We start from the raw sequence: 20,594 nt of genomic DNA on the forward strand, positions 1-20,594 counted from the left end.
GTGGCATGTAGATGGGGAAGGCCTGTGGAATGTAGACGGGGAAGGACTGTGGCATGTAGATGGGGAAGGCCTGTGGCATGTAGATGGGGAAGGACTGTGGAATGTAGATGGGGAAGGACTGTGGAATGTAGATGGGGAAGGACTGTGGAATGTAGATGGGAAGGACTGTGGAATGTAGATGGGAAGGACTGTGGGAAGGACTGTGAGACGTTTGAACCTCATGTAATTAGTGGGTGGGATTACTTTACATTGATTCATTACCCTGATAGTGGGATAGCTCTACACACTGATGATTAGAATGGCATAGTGGTAGAATACATATACTATGCTGTGCTCTGATGACACCTTCTACTTTAAAATGAACTGTGAGGGAATAATAAAGCTGTGCTGTTTTGAACAGGGCCCTGCGGGCCTTGCTGCTGCGTCACCGTGACCGTACCTTGAGCTTGGTGTTGGCGGGGATGTTGGTCTTCCAGCGCACCGTGTAGTAGCGTGCGTCCGTGATCTTCTGGTTCTTGGGCAGAGAGTTGTCGGCCCAGGTCACCTTGATGGTGTCGTGGCTGAGCACCGAGGCCTGTACGCCCACGGGAGGTAGCATGGGGGTGGGGTCTGGTACTGGCGTGTATGGAGCATGGAAGAGTTCATACAAATCAACATCAGGGTCTATGGGGTCTGCCAGCAGTTACCAACACACCAGGTTCACAACAGATGGCAAACAGAACATGGTGGAAAAGAGGGAAGAAATTACAAACCAAAAAAGTGTGTTTTGTGGCGAGGTTAAAAAAAAAAGCAAGACCGGTCAAAACGAAACGGGGTGGTGGGGTGTAGAGAGAGAGGGAGGGGGTTACGAATAAGGGTAGAAAATATGTTAATGAGTTATTAAAATGAGGGAGGAGGAGAGGGGATTGGGAAGGGTGAAGAGAAAGAGAGAAAATTCTATTAGATCAACAGACATGGCTATTGGCTACATCAAGGTTTTCTACTGTCTATACAAGGGCTGTTGTCGATCAGACTTGGGTCAAATACCGATTTGTTGTCATGTATTTGATCCAGGGCTGTTGTGTTCAACATAATCAACTCACATTATCAACACTAAGTAAAGATGGATAATCAATCAAAGGAAAGCTACAACTAGAAGGAACGTGCAACAGAGTAATCTCTAGTAAAGGTCAGCAGAGTAATCTCTAGTAAAGGTCAACAGAGTAATCTCTAGTAAAGGTCAACAGAGTAATCTCTAGTAAAGGTCAACAGAGTAATCTCTAGTAAAGGTCAACAGAGTAACATTTAGCCACCTGGATTCAGAAAAAAAAATGGAAAGACAACAGTGCAACAAGATCAAAAATACAAATACCATACTGACTTACCACACCTTTAAAGAAGAATGCTTTCTTTCATTATTGGTAAGAAGGTCTTGGACTGCAAGGCTAAACAGTGACTGAATACAGGGCACTACTTTACAGGGTCTCTAAATACGGGGCACCACTTTACAGGGTCTCTAAATACGGGGCACCACTTTACAGGGTCTCTAAATACGGGGCACCACTTTACAGGGTCTCTGTGAATACAGGCACCACTTTACAGGGTCTCTGAATACAGGCACCACTTTACAGGGTCTCTGTGAATACAGGCACCACTTTACAGGGTCTCTGTGAATACAGGCACCACTTTACAGGGTCTCTGTGAATACAGGCACCACTTTACAGTGTCTCTGTGAATACAGGCACCACTTTACAGTGTCTCTGTGAATACAGGCACCACTTTACAGTGTCTCTGTGAATACAGGCACCACTTTACAGTGTCTCTGTGAATACAGGCACCACTTTACAGTGTCTCTGTGAATACAGGCACCACTTTACAGTGTCTCTGTGAATACAGGCACCACTTTACAGTGTCTCTGTGAATACAGGCACCACTTTACAGTGTCTCTGTGAATACAGGCACCACTTTACAGTGTCTCTGTGAATACAGGCACCACTTTACAGTGTCTCTGTGAATACAGGCACCACTTTACAGTGTCTCTGTGAATACAGGCACCACTTTACAGTGTCTCTGTGAATACAGGCACCACTTTACAGTGTCTCTGTGAATACAGGCACTACTTTACAGTGTCTCTGAATACAGGCACTACTTTACAGTGTCTCTGTGAATACAGGCACTACTTTACAGTGTCTCTGTGAATACAGGCACTACTTTACAGTGTCTCTGTGAATACAGGCACTACTTTACAGTGTCTCTGTGAATACAGGCACTACTTTACAGTGTCTCTGTGAATACAGGCACTACTTTACAGTGTCTCTGTGAATACAGGCACTACTTTACAGTGTCTCTGTGAATACAGGCACTACTTTACAGTGTCTCTGTGAATACAGGCACTACTTTACAGTGTCTCTGTGAATACAGGCACTACTTTACAGTGTCTCTGTGAATACAGGCACTACTTTACAGTGTCTCTGTGAATACAGGCACTACTTTACAGTGTCTCTGTGAATACAGGCACTACTTTACAGTGTCTCTTTGAATAGAAGTACTACTGTATGCAGCATTGCAACAGAACATTTACTATAGCTGAATCACAATAGGACTGTATATAGAGCCATGTCACTCACAAGGACAAGCCCTACACTGACGCTGTGTTCAAACTCTGTATGTAAGACGTGAAATGTGGGAATTATCCACCTGTTCATTGTTGCTCATGTAGCCTATCAGCGGATCTCGTGTGTCAAGGGCGAGGGATATTAAACGTCAAAACTCCCTTTCATTGGCAACTTCACAAATGGATTTGACTTGGTCTTTACCTATGAATAATGTAGTGATGTTTGATCTATCTGGGATTGATTATAAACATTATGTCTAATCTATCTGGGATTGATTAGATTAGTGATGTCGGGTCTATCTGGGATTGAATATAAACATTATGTCTAATCTATCGGGGATTGATTAGATTAGTGATGTCTGATCTATCTGGGATTGATTAGATTAGTGATGTCTGTTCTATCTGGGATTGATTAGCATCATCTATGTCTGTGTTACTTAATGATATAGCTGCTCCCTACTGGATGTTACCCTGGTCACGTCTCTTTACAGATGGAGGAAACCTCTCTACTGAATGTTACCCTGGTCACGTCTCTTTACAGATGGAAGATACCTCTCTACTGAATGTTACCCTGGTCATGTCTCTTTACAGATGGAGGATACCTCTCTACTGAATGTTACCCTGGTCACGTCTCTTTACAGATTGAGGATACCTCTACTGAATGTTACCCTGGTCATGTCTCTTTACAGATGGAGTTGCTCCCTACTGAATGTTACCCTGGTCACGTCTCTTTACAGATGGAGGATACCTCTCTACTGAATGTTACCCTGGTCACGTCTCTTTACAGATGGAGTTGCACCCTACTGAATGTTACCCTGGTCACGTCTCTTTACAGATGGAGTTGCACCCTACTGAATGTTACCCTGGTCACGTCTCTTTACAGATGGAGGATACCTCTGTTATGTAACTAAACACAGGTCACCACTGTGAGCACATGTCCAACCACCTGCTTCCCTACCTACAATGTCCTCCAGGGGGTTGCTGAGGTGTGTACTCATTATGGACGCATGGTAAACACTGGTGTTGTGAGAGAGGCAGAAACAAGTGGTTCCCTGGCTCAAGTCGCCACAATGCCAACTAAACGCTTCAAGATGGCAGCAATGAGCGGACTGGCCAGGCTTCGCTGCTAGCTATGTTACGCCATGCTCCGTGCCAGCCCTGGACTCCAGATTCTGACCATGGTCCAGCGGTAATTAGAAAAAGCTCTGGTCATTTGGTGTAGCCTACCTCCCACAAACTGACCCCTCTATGCAGCTCTCTCTCTCCTCCCCGCTCCATTTTACAAGTCATTGTGCATGCTCATTATTTCACTGTTGTGTGTGTGTGTGTGTGTGTGTGTGTGTGTGTGTGTGTGTGTGTGTGTGTGTGTGTGTGTGTGTGTGTGTGGAGGCGGTCCAGGAAACACGGTGTGGTTTTAGGTTGCATGCAAACAGCATCTGTTTTACACTCTGAGAACTCTGTGTCTGCAACAGTAGTCTGTACCAGCCTGGGCTTAGTAGCCTACAGTGCTCTGAATTAAATGTTCATACTTGTCAAAAAGAATACCCCCCTCCACACATTTCAGTCAGTTATTAGATGCCACATATAGGAGAAGGTGTTTTATTCTGCTTTGGTTTGATTTATGCTTTAAAAAGGAAAGTCACATTGAGATTGAAAATCTCCTTTTCAAGTGAGTCCTGCATATCTTTTTCACCAAGGTTATCTTCCCACTGGATATTTACTGTAATACATCAGTCCCTAAACAAGACTCCTAGATTTCTTCCAACTTCTCCCAACTTCTTTTAAGTCAAAACATTATCTAGGTCAACCAGTCTTTTTTATTCCAAACTTTTCATCCAATGAACATGCTTGTGGAGCAACTCACTGGTGTATTCAAACTGCAGACTGTATTGGAGGGCTTTGGTTCTGTGTTGAGAGGAGAGCTGGATCTGACAGAGGGTTGCCAAAGCCACAGCAGGGGTGTGTGTGTGTACGTGCGCGCTTCTGCACAGTGCTATGCATGTATGTGTGTGTGTGTGTGTTCTGTGTGCACGCGTATGCCTGTTTGTGTGTGTGTGTGTGGATTGCCCCCCTGCAGCATATTGATGCCATTTCAGTCATCCGGTATCCTGTCCCTGCACAGCAGTGCATGCTGGGATAGTGGAGTGCAAGTACAGACAAACTGGCTGATCAAAACGGAGAGGGGGTGACGAGGGGTTAGCTTAAAGTCGACACAGTGTACAGCCTACACTCCTAGTTCCCTGGGGGTGCCTCGACACAGGGTACAGCCTACACTCCTAGTTCCCTGGGGGTGCCTCGACACAGGGTACAGCCTACACTCCTAGTTCCCTGGGGGTGCCTCGACACAGGGTACAGCCTACACTCCTAGTTCCCTCATCTTACGGGTGTCAAAAAATGTGGCATACTCTACAGAGCTATGTTGAGCAGCGACTTCCTGCTAGCAATTCATACTTTGTGTTCAATTGTTGGCATTTGGTATTGTGACCTAAATATCAGCTAATTGTCTGAGTAGCTGTCCTCGGATTAGAGCAATCTGGATTGGAGGATATTGTCTTAATATTCTCTGGGAGACAGGGCTGAGATGAGCAGGGACCACTTGTTTTGTGCAGTGATATTTGTGACAAAGGGAAAGTCAATTACTACAGAGAGAATGGCAGGTAAGAGATGCTCTCTGACAAGTTGACCCTAACGATCAGGTCTGATGGAAGGTAAACTGCACCATATGAATGCAGGAGGAATAATGTCTAATGTAACGTCAAGGCTCTAGTTGGTCAAATAAAAAACACATTAGGTTATAGTAAGCTTATTTTGAGTCAAGCCCCGTCAGGGTATATTTATTGATGATGGTGGTGGTACTGGTGATGTAACATTGGTCAAAGACTAGTGTCAGATTCCTTTTTTAAGGGAGTTAAATGACTATTCTCACTCCCCACTGAAATATGGCATCAAACAGCCAAAAACGATACCAGCATACGTTTTATTGGATGAAACAATTACTCCATTAAAAGACCATTTCACCGGTCCAGTATGGAGGGTATTAGTGACCATTTCATTGGTAATGCTATTTAGGGTGTGTCCATGAGACCATTCCATTGCTCCAGTATTCAGGGTGTAGGGGTATGTGTAGGTGTCCTACCTGACTGTGGCCTGGTGATGGCGCTCTCGTATACAGGGATCCCCTCCCCCACGTTGTTGAAGGCCTTCAGGGTTATCACATAGTGGGAGCTGGGGTCTGAGGGAAGGAGAGGGGCAGGGAGAGAGAGAGGGGCAGGGAGAGAGAGAGGGGCAGGGAGAGAGAGAGGGGCAGGGAGAGAGAGAGGGGCAGGGAGAGAGAGAGGGGCAGGGAGAGAGAGAGGGGCAGGGAGAGAGAGGGGCAGGGAGAGAGAGAGGGGCAGGGAGAGAGAGAGGGGCAGGGAGAGAGAGAGGGGCAGGGAGAGAGAGAGGGGCAGGGAGCGAGAGGCAGGGGGGCAGGGAGCGAGAGGCAGGGGGGCAGGGAGCGAGACGGAGGGGGAGAGAGGGCGTTATGAAATAATGTAGCTAATCAAGTCCAGACTCCTGAGACCCTCTCCTCATAGGATCAGGATATTCATCATCTTGACAAAAGGTGAATATTGAAACCCAGTCTCTCGTTGGGATTTTAATGAAAAGCTAAATTATGCAACATTATCATAGTGGTCCCCCCTAACCATGTTGTAATTACAGTAGGCTACAGGACACTATGAAGCACAGCCAGACATGCAGTCAAAGACTGTTCACAGTCATGCATCAAGAACATGGTTCCACAACAACACACAGATGACCAAAACACAACAAATATGAAAAGAGTCAAAAACGATCAACTATGGCGATAACAACGCAGAGGGCAACCACCCAGAGGGCAACCACCCAGAGGGCAACCACCCAGAGGGCAACCACCCAGAGGGCAACCACCCAGAGGGCAACCACCCAGAGGGCAACAACCCAGAGGGCAACAACAGGGTGTACTCACCTAGGTTCTCGATGCTGTAGTAGCGCTGCTTGTAGTCCACCTTGATGGTCTGGGCGTGGGGGCTGCCGATGCCGTAGCCGATGGTGTAGCCTCGTACCACCATGTCCTGGTTCTCCGGCGGCGTCCAGCTCACCACGATGCTGTTGACCAGCGGGCGCACATGTAGCGAGCTGGGGATGTCCGGCACCCTGGACTCTGGAGGTAGGAAAACTCAGGAGATCAAACTTATATCAAATTATAACACAATAAAGAAATTAAACACAATAAACACAAATACAACTTGTGTTTAAAGCCTCTCCATATACTTTAGACTAGAATCAAGACAACAAAATACATGAAAACTAAACCATAAGTATAAGGTAGCAGTGAGACCACATTAATAGAAGTCTTAAGAGGGTTTGAAGTTATTTATGATGCTGCTAAACCAACAAGTCAAACAAAACATGTTGCCCTGAACAATTCAGACTAGGTGAAAGTAGTCAAGATCAGGGCTGAGGTAGAGGGATTTGACTGGTCAGTGTATTAAGGGAAGAGGTAAGGATCAGGGCTGAGGTAGAGGGATTTGACTGGTCAGTGTATTAAGGGAAGAGGTAAGGATCAGGGCTGAGGTAGAGGGATTTGACTGGTCAGTGTATTAAGGGAAGAGGTAAGGATCAGGGCTGAGGTAGAGGGATTTGACTGGTCAGTGTATTAAGGGAAGAGGTAAGGATCAGGGCTGAGGTAGAGGGATTTGACTAGTCAGTGTATTAAGGGAAGAGGTAAGGATCAGGGCTGAGGTAGAGGGATTTGACTGGTCAGTGTATTAAGGGAAGAGGTAAGGATCAGGGCTGAGGTAGAGGGATTTGACTAGTCAGTGTATTAAGGGAAGAGAGGTAAGGATCAGGGCTGAGGTAGAGGGATTTGACTGGTCAGTGTATTAAGGGAAGAGGTAAGGATCAGGGCTGAGGTAGAGGGATTTGACTGGTCAGTGTATTAAGGGAAGAGGGGTAAGGATCAGGGCTGAGGTAGAGGGATTTGACTGGTCAGTGTATTAAGGGAAGAGGTAAGGATCAGGGCTGAGGTAGAGGGATTTGACTGGTCAGTGTATTAAGGGAAGAGGTAAGGATCAGGGCTGAGGTAGAGGGATTTGACTGGTCAGTGTATTAAGGGAAGAGGGGTAAGGATCAGGGCTGAGGTAGAGGGATTTGACTGGTCAGTGTATTAAGGGAAGAGGTAAGGATCAGGGCTGAGGTAGAGGGATTTGACTGGTCAGTGTATTAAGGGAAGAGGGGTAAGGATCAGGGCTGAGGTAGAGGGATTTGACTGGTCAGTGTATTAAGGGAAGAGGTAAGGATCAGGCCTGAGGTAGAGGGATTTGACTGGTCAGTGTATTAAGGGAAGAGGTAAGGATCAGGGCTGAGGTAGAGGGATTTGACTGGTCAGTGTATTAAGGGAAGAGAGGTAAGGTAAAAGTTTTACCGTCCAGGTCGCTCTCGAAGGTCTCTGCGGTGCTCCACTCTGTGGCGGGCCCTGAGCCGTTCACTGTGATGGCTGATACTCTGAACGTGTACTCTGTCCCCCGCTCCAGACCTGACCACAACACACAGATAGAAAATCAGTCAGAGTCAGACAGGAAGCCCAGTTCCATTCCTCCCTCTTCTACCCAAAGTGCGCCCTCATCTTGTTCACTTCGCCCCTCAATCAAGTGTTTTGACATGTTTGAGGCGAAGTGAACAAGTAGTGCACTCTTTTGACAGGCAGACCAAGAAATGTAATTGGGTTTGTGTGCAGAATCAGCCATAGGCTCGGTCCATCAGTTTCTGCAGTTAGAAAACTGTCCCCAAACGTTCCTTTCAGTGGGCTTCTTAAAGGATGTTCTGGCAGTGCATCCCTCACCACCACCCAATCGAGCTGGGCATGCACACACTAAATATTTGAAGCCATAATATTTCAAGAGGAAGTCCAATATTTCTCTGCTTGAGTGAAGGGAAAATCTATAACTCTGTCAGGGGTGGGATCAAGAGAGAGCTCGTCGTCGTGGCGCAATTAACATTTTCCTCTTTCCGATCCAATGGGTTTGATAGAGATGAACGTTCTGCCATTGATCACGACGCGTCTGTGGGGGAATTTACACATGAGCAGTTTGAACGTAGCCCAAGCAAGCCGTTCCCGATAGAAAACTCAAAGCTGAGAAGAAAGACGACGTACTCTTCACTCCTGGAAGTGTGTGTGGAGCTGGATTCCTGCTTGGCCCACCATCCTAGCCACATTGCTGGGCAGGCTATATCACCGCCACGGGCGTGTTTTGGAAATTCAAAGTCGTGGGAACCTCCCGCTGTCTTTAAAGAACATGTAGCCGCGCTAACTGGTGCAAACATTTTCTTAAGAGTCGGATTGGACTTATCTGTTTGGACGTTAATGCTAATCGTGTCGTCTCTCCCTTCACTACTACGGGCTGTCCCTGAGGCAAACTGCTAAAAACCACCCAGACACTACAGGCCTCCAAGGCTCTAGAAAGAAAATCTCTAGCTTAAATGCCTTTGAACCAACAAACACCCCCGTTGCACCCCAAATATAAATCGGGTTTGACTTTCAAGTGTGTATTCTCTTTGATGCTGCACCACACAGCGTGAGACGGGGCCAGAAAAGTTGCTGAGATGACATGTAATATTCATTGCCGTCGCTAGTCTCTGGTGATATCTATTGTACTACAGTAACAGTATAATATCAGTTTGGATGTGAGATGAGATGTTGAGAACAGGTGACTGTCTGAAGTAACACAGACGATGAAGGAAAATGATGATTCCAAACAACACGCCAGACAAAAGGCTCAAATGAAAACCGCTCCAGTTATACAACATCTGGTCCTATGGGACCACAGTATTCAACTTAGAAACTTCCAATTGGCTCCAAAAGTTAAACTACCAGCAGTAGCCACAGAGCCTTCGGCCTATCTGAAAACTAGACTTGTTTTAGTACATGCTAATCCCTAATCACATGATTTCCCATGTAAGATATTGCATGTGCATGACTAATTCAATTCCACAATGAGTCATGTGATGAGTACGTGATGAGTACGTGATGAGTACGTGATGAGTTCGTGATGAGTACGTGATGAGTACGTGATGAGTACGTGATGAGTACGTGATGAGTACGTGATGAGTACGTGATGAGTACGTGATGAGTACGTGACTTGGTATTATAGGAGAGCTTACCGTCGATGAGTTGGAAGAGCTGGGTGCCTCCCGTGGTTTCTGCCGCCTCGCTCTTCCGCGTTCCTTTCCGGTAACGGATCTTATACCCAGTAATCTCGCCGTTCTGGGCGCCTGGGGGTGGGGGCTGCCACCGGACCATAATGCTCTGGGTAGGGGGGTGGAACGACACAGTGAGTACATAGACTAAGACACGGGGGGGTTGCAGTTTCTACTGCTGAACCACAGGGAAATGGTCATATTCACAGAACACTGACCCTTTGTTTTCAATGTCAACTTTTTCCATTCACAAATTTCATTTCACTTCCTGAATTGCAATGGAATCGAGCCCAACCCAAGGACAATACTGAATCATCTCTAGCTACTACCATTGACTTTAGAGGTGGAATGACAACCCCAGGACTTTGCAGATAAAATCACACCAGGGCAATGAGTGGGTGGTTATGGCAATACACACCATTGGTGCCCAGTAACACCACTCGCTGTGACATTGACGTCACAGGGCTAACCTGACCAAGGCTGGTGTAAGGTCAAAAGGCGACATTACGCCTCCCGGGTGGCGCAGTGGTCTAGGGCACTGCATCGCAGCGCTAGCTGCACCACCAGAGTCTCTGGGTTCGCGCCCAGGCTCTGTTGCAGCCGGCCGCGACCGTGAGGTCCGTGTGGCGACGCACAATCGGCCTAGCGTCATCCGGGTTAGGGAGGGTTTGGCCGGTAGGGATATCCTTGTCTCATCGCGCTCCAGCGACTCCTGTGGCGGGCCGGGCGCAGTGCGCGCTAACCAAGGGGACCAGGTACACGGTGTTTCCTCCGACACATTGGTGCGGCTGGCTCCCGGGTTGGAGGCGCGCTGTGTTAAGAAGCAGTGCGGCTTGGTTGGGTTGTGCTTCGGAGGACGCATGGCTTTCGACCTTCGTCTCTCCCGAGCCCGTACGGGAGTTGTAGCGATGAGACAAGATAGTAATTACTAGCGATTGGATACCACGAAAATTGGGGAGAAAAGGGGGGTAATTTAAAAAAGAAAAGAAAAAAAAGGCGACATTACACCAGCCTCACAAAGCCTTGCACCCGTCTTAAACCAGTCTCACAAAGCCTTGCACCCGTCTTATACCAGCCTCACAAAGCCTTGCACCCGTCTTATACCAGCCTCACAAAGCCTTGCACCAGCCTTAAAGCAGATTGATGTTAGAGGGTAATGTAGTGGTGAAGGAGAAGAGTACAGGCTGTTGGAGAAAGGAGGAAATAAAGACATTAATAAATAAAGAGAGGAGGAGAGGAGCCCTGGTGAGAGGAGTGGCTCCCAGCGAGAGAGAGAGCGATGGATTCAGGTCCTTAGCTGCAGGCCCTGCAGTGCACTGTGGGATGGTGTGGAAGGAGGGAGGAGAGATACTGTAGAGTGTGTGTGTGAAGGGACGGGTGGGGGGAACTCAGCGTGAGAGAGGAGTTAATTAACACTACCCCACTGTCGCTCACACACACACACACACACACACACACACACACACACACACACACACACACGCCAACATTAACACACATCTGTGAGTTGGGGGAACAGCACTAATTAAATCTGTGCTAAGTGTGTTCAATTAGTTTATTTCCATTTTCTTATAGTGCGTTCTGATTCCAGCTACATTCTTTCCCCTCACCCCTTCCCCCCATTCTCTAAAATACAAGGTACATTGAGGGGGGGTTTGTGGTTCACAGGTTGAGACTACACTTCCCCTTGTATGTTAGTTTTCACCCCTCAGGCCTGGCTGGCTGACACGGCCCACAGGACAGAGCAAATTAAACAATTAAAATAAGAAATTGCATTTTGTGTTTTAATCTAATTAGAAATGTATTTTATAATGATATTCATAATGTATTCATCCATATAAGGCCATTCATTACTGGGTATCAAACAGTAACATACAGTACAAGTCTGACAAAGGAAGAAAAAAGCAAAACCTGATCTGATTGACCAGTAAATAGAACAAATAAGGTCATAAACCAGTTCTAGATGCAAGTCAGACTGAATCCATTTCTAAACACGTGCAACTATAGTGGTACTAAATACACCCCCCGCCCATCTCTATAGTGGTACTAAATACACCCCCCCCCATCTCTATAGTGGTACTAAATACACCCCGCCCATCTCTATAGTGGTACAAAATACACCCCGCTCATCTCTATAGTGGTACTAAATACACCCCCCCCCATCTCTACAGTGGTACTAAATACACCCCCCCCCATCTCTACAGTGGTACTAAATACACACCCCCCCATCTCTGCAGTGGTACTAAATACACCCCGCCCATCTCTATAGTGGTACTAAATACACCCCGCCCATCTCTATAGTGGTACTAAATACACCCCGCCCATCTCTATAGTGGTACTAAATACACCCCGCCCATCTCTATAGTGGTACTAAATACACCCCGCCCATCTCTATAGTGGTACTAAATACACCCCGCCCATCTCTATAGTGGTACTAAATACACCCCCCCATCTCTATAGTGGTACTAAATACACCCCCCCATCTCTATAGTGGTACTAAATACACCCCCCCATCTCTATAGTGGTACTAAATACACCCCCCCCATCTCTATAGTGGTACTAAATACACCCCCCATCTCTATAGTGGTACTAAATACGCCCCCCATCTCTATAGTGGTACTAAATACACCCCGCCCATGTCTATAGTGGTACTAAATACACCCCGCCCATCTCTATAGTGGTACTAAATACACCCCCCCCATCTCTATAGTGGTACTAAATACACCCCCCCCATCTCTATAGTGGTACTAAATACACCCCCCATCTCTATAGTGGTACTAAATACACCCCCCATCTCTATAGTGGTACTAAATACACCCCCCATCTCTATAGTGGTACTAAATACGCCCCCCATCTCTATAGTGGTACTAAATACGCCCCCCATCTCTATAGTGGTACTAAATACGCCCCCCCCATCTCTATAGTGGTACTAAATACCCCCCCCATCTCTATAGTGGTACTAAATACACCCCCCATCTCTATAGTGGTACTAAATACACCCCCCATCTCTATAGTGGTACTAAATACGCCCCCCATCTCTATAGTGGTACTAAATACGCCCCCCATCTCTATAGTGGTACTAAATACGCCCCCCATCTCTATAGTGGTACTAAATACGCCCCCCATCTCTATAGTGGTACTAAATACACCCCGCCCATGTCTATAGTGGTACTAAATACACCCCGCCCATGTCTATAGTGGTACTAAATACACCCCGCCCATGTCTATAGTGGTACTAAATACACCCCGCCCATGTCTATAGTGGTACTAAATACACCCCGCCCATGTCTATAGTGGTACTAAATACACCCCGCCCATGTCTATAGTGGTACTAAATACACCCCGCCCATGTCTATAGTGGTACTAAATACACCCCGCCCATGTCTATAGTGGTACTAAATACACCCCGCCCATCTCTATAGTGGTACTAAATACACCCCGCCCATCTCTATAGTGGTACTAAATACACCCCGCCCATCCCTATAGTGGTACTAAATACACCCCCCATCCCTATAGTGGTACTAAATACACCCCCCATCTCTATAGTGGTACTAAATACACACCCCGCCCATCTCTATAGTGGTACTAAATACACACCCCGCCCATCTCTATAGTGGTACTAAATACACCCCCCGCCCATCTCTATAGTGGTACTAAATACACCCCCCGCCCATCTCTATAGTGGTACTAAATACACCCCCCATCCCTATAGTGGTACTAAATACACCCCCCATCCCTATAGTGGTACTAAATACACCCCCCATCTCTATAGTGGTACTAAATACACCCCGCCCATCTCTATAGTGGTACTAAATACACACCCCGCCCATCTCTATAGTGGTACTAAATACACACCCCGCCCATCTCTATAGTGGTACTAAATACACACCCCGCCCATCTCTATAGTGGTACTAAATACACACCCCGCCCATCTCTATAGTGGTACTAAATACACACCCCGCCCATCTCTATAGTGGTACTAAATACACCCCCCGCCCATCTCTATAGTGGTACTAAATACACCCCCCGCCCATCTCTATAGTGGTACTAAATACACCCCCCGCCCATCTCTATAGTGGTACTAAATACACCCCCCATCTCTATAGTGGTACTAAATACACCCCCCATCTCTATAGTGGTACTAAATACACCCCCCATCTCTATAGTGGCACTAAATACACCCCCCCCCCCACACCTCTATAGTGGTACTAAATACACCCCGCCCATGTCTATAGTGGTACTAAATACACCCCGCCCATGTCTATAGTGGTACTAAATACACCCCGCCCATCTCTATAGTGGTACTAAATACACCCCCCCATCTCTATAGTGGTACTAAATACACCCCCCATCTCTATAGTGGTACTAAATACACCCCCCATCTCTATAGTGGTACTAAATACACCCCCCATCTCTATAGTGGTACTAAATACACCCCCCATCTCTATAGTGGTACTAAATACACCCCCCATCTCTATAGTGGTACTAAATACGCCCCCCATCTCTATAGTGGTACTAAATACACCCCGCCCATCTCTATAGTGGTACTAAATACACCCCCCGCCCATCTCTATAGTGGTACTAAATACACCCCGCCCATCTCTATAGTGGTACTAAATACACCCCCCATCCCTATAGTGGTACTAAATACACACCCCGCCCATCTCTATAGTGGTACTAAATACACACCCCGCCCATCTCTATAGTGGTACTAAATACACACCCCGCCCATCTCTATAGTGGTACTAAATACACCCCCCGCCCATCTCTATAGTGGTACTAAATACACCCCCCATCCCTATAGTGGTACTAAATACACCCCCCATCCCTATAGTGGTACTAAATACACCCCCCATCCCTATAGTGGTACTAAATACACCCCCAATCTCTATAGTGGTACTAAATACACCCCGCCCATCTCTATAGTGGTACTAAATACACCCCCCATCTCTATAGTGGTACTAAATACACCCCGCCCATCTCTATAGTGGTACTAAATACACACCCCGCCCATCTCTATAGTGGTACTAAATACACACCCCGCCCATCTCTATAGTGGTACTAAATACACACCCCGCCCATCTCTATAGTGGTACTAAATACACCCCCCGCCCATCTCTATAGTGGTACTAAATACACCCCCCATCTCTATAGTGGCACTAAATACACCCCCCCCCCCCCACCTCTATAGTGGTACTAAATACACCCCCCACCTCTATAGTGGTACTAAATACACCCCCCACCTCTATAGTGGTACTAAATACACCCATCTCTATAGTGGTACTAAATACACACCCCGCCCATCTCTACAGTGGTACTAAATACACACCCCATCTCTATAGTGGTACTAAATAGACCCCGCCCATCTCTATAGTGGTACTAAATACACCCCGCCCATGTCTATAGTGGTACTAAATACACCCCGCCCATGTCTATAGTGGTACTAAATACACCCCGCCCATGTCTATAGTGGTACTAAATACGCCCCCCATCTCTATAGTGGTACTAAATACGCCCCCCATCTCTATAGTGGTACTAAATACGCCCCCCATCTCTATAGTGGTACTAAATACACCCCCCCATCTCTATAGTGGTACTAAATACACCCCGCCCATCTCTATAGTGGTACTAAATACACCCCGCCCATCTCTATAGTGGTACTAAATACACCCCGCCCATCTCTATAGTGGTACTAAATACACCCCGCCCATCTCTATAGTGGTACTAAATACACCCCGCCCATCCCTATAGTGGTACTAAATACACCCCCCATCCCTATAGTGGTACTAAATACACCCCCCATCCCTATAGTGGTACTAAATACACCCCCAATCTCTATAGTGGTACTAAATACACCCCCCATCTCTATAGTGGTACTAAATACACCCCGCCCATCTCTATAGTGGTACTAAATACACACCCCGCCCATCTCTATAGTGGTACTAAATACACCCCCCGCCCATCTCTATAGTGGTACTAAATACACCCCCCGCCCATCTCTATAGTGGTACTAAATACACCCCCCATCCCTATAGTGGTACTAAATACACCCCCCATCCCTATAGTGGTACTAAATACACCCCCAATCTCTATAGTGGTACTAAATACACCCCCCAATCTCTATAGTGGTACTAAATACACCCCCCATCTCTATAGTGGTACTAAATACACCCCGCCCATCTCTATAGTGGTACTAAATACACACCCCGCCCATCTCTATAGTGGTACTAAATACACACCCCGCCCATCTCTATAGTGGTACTAAATACACACCCCGCCCATCTCTATAGTGGTACTAAATACACACCCCGCCCATCTCTATAGTGGTACTAAATACACACCCCGCCCATCTCTATAGTGGTACTAAATACACCCCCCGCCCATCTCTATAGTGGTACTAAATACACCCCCCGCCCATCTCTATAGTGGTACTAAATACCCCCCCCATCTCTATAGTGGTACTAAATACACCCCCCATCTCTATAGTGGCACTAAATACACCCCCCCCCCCACACCTCTATAGTGGTACTAAATACACCCCGCCCATGTCTATAGTGGTACTAAATACACCCCGCCCATCTCTATAGTGGTACTAAATACACCCCGCCCATCTCTATAGTGGTACTAAATACACCCCCCCATCTCTATAGTGGTACTAAATACACCCCCCATCTCTATAGTGGTACTAAATACACCCCCCATCTCTATAGTGGTACTAAATACACCCCCCATCTCTATAGTGGTACTAAATACACCCCCCATCTCTATAGTGGTACTAAATACACCCCCCATCTCTATAGTGGTACTAAATACTCCCCCCATCTCTATAGTGGTACTAAATACACCCCGCCCATCTCTATAGTGGTACTAAATACACCCCCCGCCCATCTCTATAGTGGTACTAAATACACCCCGCCCATCTCTATAGTGGTACTAAATACACCCCCCATCCCTATAGTGGTACTAAATACACCCCCCATCTCTATAGTGGTACTAAATACACACCCCGCCCATCTCTATAGTGGTACTAAATACACACCCCGCCCATCTCTATAGTGGTACTAAATACACCCCCCGCCCATCTCTATAGTGGTACTAAATACACCCCCCATCCCTATAGTGGTACTAAATACACCCCCCATCCCTATAGTGGTACTAAATACACCCCCCATCCCTATAGTGGTACTAAATACACCCCCAATCTCTATAGTGGTACTAAATACACCCCGCCCATCTCTATAGTGGTACTAAATACACCCCCCATCTCTATAGTGGTACTAAATACACCCCGCCCATCTCTATAGTGGTACTAAATACACACCCCGCCCATCTCTATAGTGGTACTAAATACACACCCCGCCCATCTCTATAGTGGTACTAAATACACCCCCCGCCCATCTCTATAGTGGTACTAAATACACCCCCCGCCCATCTCTATAGTGGTACTAAATACACCCCCCATCTCTATAGTGGCACTAAATACACCCCCCCCCCCCACCTCTATAGTGGTACTAAATACACCCCCCACCTCTATAGTGGTACTAAATACACCCCCCACCTCTATAGTGGTACTAAATACACCCATCTCTATAGTGGTACTAAATACACACCCCGCCCATCTCTACAGTGGTACTAAATACACACCCCATCTCTATAGTGGTACTAAATAGACCCCGCCCATCTCTATAGTGGTACTAAATACACCCCGCCCATGTCTATAGTGGTACTAAATACACCCCGCCCATGTCTATAGTGGTACTAAATACACCCCGCCCATGTCTATAGTGGTACTAAATACGCCCCCCATCTCTATAGTGGTACTAAATACGCCCCCCATCTCTATAGTGGTACTAAATACGCCCCCCATCTCTATAGTGGTACTAAATACACCCCCCCATCTCTATAGTGGTACTAAATACACCCCGCCCATCTCTATAGTGGTACTAAATACACCCCGCCCATCTCTATAGTGGTACTAAATACACCCCGCCCATCTCTATAGTGGTACTAAATACACCCCGCCCATCTCTATAGTGGTACTAAATACACCCCGCCCATCCCTATAGTGGTACTAAATACACCCCCCATCTCTAAAGTGGTACTAAATACACACCCCGCCCATCTCTATAGTGGTACTAAATACACACCCCGCCCATCTCTATAGTGGTACTAAATACACACCCCGCCCATCTCTATAGTGGTACTAAATACACCCCCCGCCCATCTCTATAGTGGTACTAAATACACCCCCCGCCCATCTCTATAGTGGTACTAAATACACCCCCCGCCCATCTCTATAGTGGTACTAAATACACCCCCCATCCCTATAGTGGTACTAAATACACCCCCAATCTCTATAGTGGTACTAAATACACCCCCCATCTCTATAGTGGTACTAAATACACCCCGCCCATCTCTATAGTGGTACTAAATACACACCCCGCCCATCTCTATAGTGGTACTAAATACACACCCCGCCCATCTCTATAGTGGTACTAAATACACACCCCGCCCATCTCTATAGTGGTACTAAATACACCCCCCGCCCATCTCTATAGTGGTACTAAATACACCCCCCGCCCATCTCTATAGTGGTACTAAATACACCCCCCATCTCTATAGTGGTACTAAATACACCCCCCATCTCTATAGTGGCACTAAATACACCCCGCCCATGTCTATAGTGGTACTAAATACACCCCGCCCATGTCTATAGTGGTACTAAATACACCCCGCCCATGTCTATAGTGGTACTAAATACACCCCGCCCATGTCTATAGTGGTACTAAATACACCCCCCATCTCCATAGTGGTACTAAATACACACCCCGCCCATCTCTATAGTGGTACTAAATACACACCCCATCTCTAAAGTGGTACTAAATACACACCCCGCCCATCTCTATAGTGGTACTAAATACACACCCCGCCCATCTCTATAGTGGTACTAAATACACCCCCCGCCCATCTCTATAGTGGTACTAAATACACCCCCCGCCCATCTCTATAGTGGTACTAAATACACCCCCCATCCCTATAGTGGTACTAAATACACCCCCCATCCCTATAGTGGTACTAAATACACCCCCCATCCCTATAGTGGTACTAAATACACCCCCCATCCCTATAGTGGTACTAAATACACCCCCAATCTCTATAGTGGTACTAAATACACCCCCCATCTCTATAGTGGTACTAAATACACCCCGCCCATCTCTATAGTGGTACTAAATACACCCCGCCCATGTCTATAGTGGTACTAAATACACCCCGCCCATGTCTATAGTGGTACTAAATACACCCCCCACCTCTATAGTGGTACTAAATACACCCCCCATCTCCATAGTGGTACTAAATACACACCCCGCCCATCTCTATAGTGGTACTAAATACACACCCCATCTCTATAGTGGTACTAAATAGACCCCGCCCATCTCTATAGTGGTACTAAATACACCCCGCCCATGTCTATAGTGGTACTAAATACACCCCGCCCATGTCTATAGTGGTACTAAATACGCCCCCCATCTCTATAGTGGTACTAAATACGCCCCCCATCTCTATAGTGGTACTAAATACGCCCCCCATCTCTATAGTGGTACTAAATACACCCCCCCATCTCTATAGTGGTACTAAATACACCCCGCCCATCTCTATAGTGGTACTAAATACACCCCGCCCATCTCTATAGTGGTACTAAATACACCCCGCCCATCTCTATAGTGGTACTAAATACACCCCGCCCATCTCTATAGTGGTACTAAATACACCCCGCCCATCTCTATAGTGGTACTAAATACACCCCCCATCTCTATAGTGGTACTAAATACACCCCGCCCATCTCTATAGTGGTACTAAATACACACCCCGCCCATCTCTATAGTGGTACTAAATACACACCCCGCCCATCTCTATAGTGGTACTAAATACACACCCCGCCCATCTCTATAGTGGTACTAAATACACACCCCGCCCATCTCTATAGTGGTACTAAATACACCCCGCCCATCTCTATAGTGGTACTAAATACACCCCCCGCCTATCTCTATAGTGGTACTAAATACACCCCCCGCCTATCTCTATAGTGGTACTAAATACACCCCCCATCTCTATAGTGGTACTAAATACACCCCCCATCTCTATAGTGGCACTAAATACACCCCCCCCACCATCTCTATAGTGGCACTAAATACACCCCCCCCCCCCATCTCTATAGTGGTACTAAATACACCCCCCACCTCTATAGTGGTACTAAATACACCCCCCACCTCTATAGTGGTACTAAATACACCCCCCCCCTCTATAGTGGTACTAAATACACACCCCGCCCATCTCTACAGTGGTACTAAATACACACCCCATCTCTATAGTGGTACTAAATAGACCCCGCCCATCTCTATAGTGGTACTAAATACACCCCGCCCATCTCTATAGTGGTACTAAATACACCCCGCCCATGTCTATAGTGGTACTAAATACACCCCGCCCATGTCTATAGTGGTACTAAATACACCCCCCATCTCTATAGTGGTACTAAATACACCCCCCATCTCTATAGTGGTACTAAATACGCCCCCCATCTCTAGTGGTACTAAATACACCCCCCCATCTCTATAGTGGTACTAAATACACCCCGCCCATCTCTATAGTGGTACTAAATACACCCCGCCCATCTCTATAGTGGTACTAAATACACCCCGCCCATCTCTATAGTGGTACTAAATACACCCCGCCCATCTCTATAGTGGTACTAAATACACCCCCCATCTCTATAATGGTACTA

The 20,594-nt window shown here is 46.8% G+C and overlaps 1 protein-coding gene across 1 annotated transcript in view; it reads right to left on the minus strand.

The window, feature by feature from the left end:
- Positions 1-20,594, minus strand: part of neo1a (neogenin 1a) — a 109,006-nt gene that overhangs the window by 16,297 nt on the left and 72,115 nt on the right. The window contains exons 12-16 of the mRNA XM_038986297.1: positions 9,776-9,920; positions 8,040-8,150; positions 6,582-6,776; positions 5,730-5,825; positions 440-672 (exon numbers count right to left, since the gene is read on the minus strand). Of these exons, the coding sequence (XP_038842225.1) occupies positions 440-672; positions 5,730-5,825; positions 6,582-6,776; positions 8,040-8,150; positions 9,776-9,920 (780 nt within the window). The remainder of the gene's footprint in view (positions 1-439; positions 673-5,729; positions 5,826-6,581; positions 6,777-8,039; positions 8,151-9,775; positions 9,921-20,594) is intronic.

This window comes from Salvelinus namaycush, unplaced genomic scaffold (genome assembly GCF_016432855.1).
Source record: "Salvelinus namaycush isolate Seneca unplaced genomic scaffold, SaNama_1.0 Scaffold449, whole genome shotgun sequence".
NCBI lineage: Eukaryota > Metazoa > Chordata > Actinopteri > Salmoniformes > Salmonidae > Salvelinus > Salvelinus namaycush.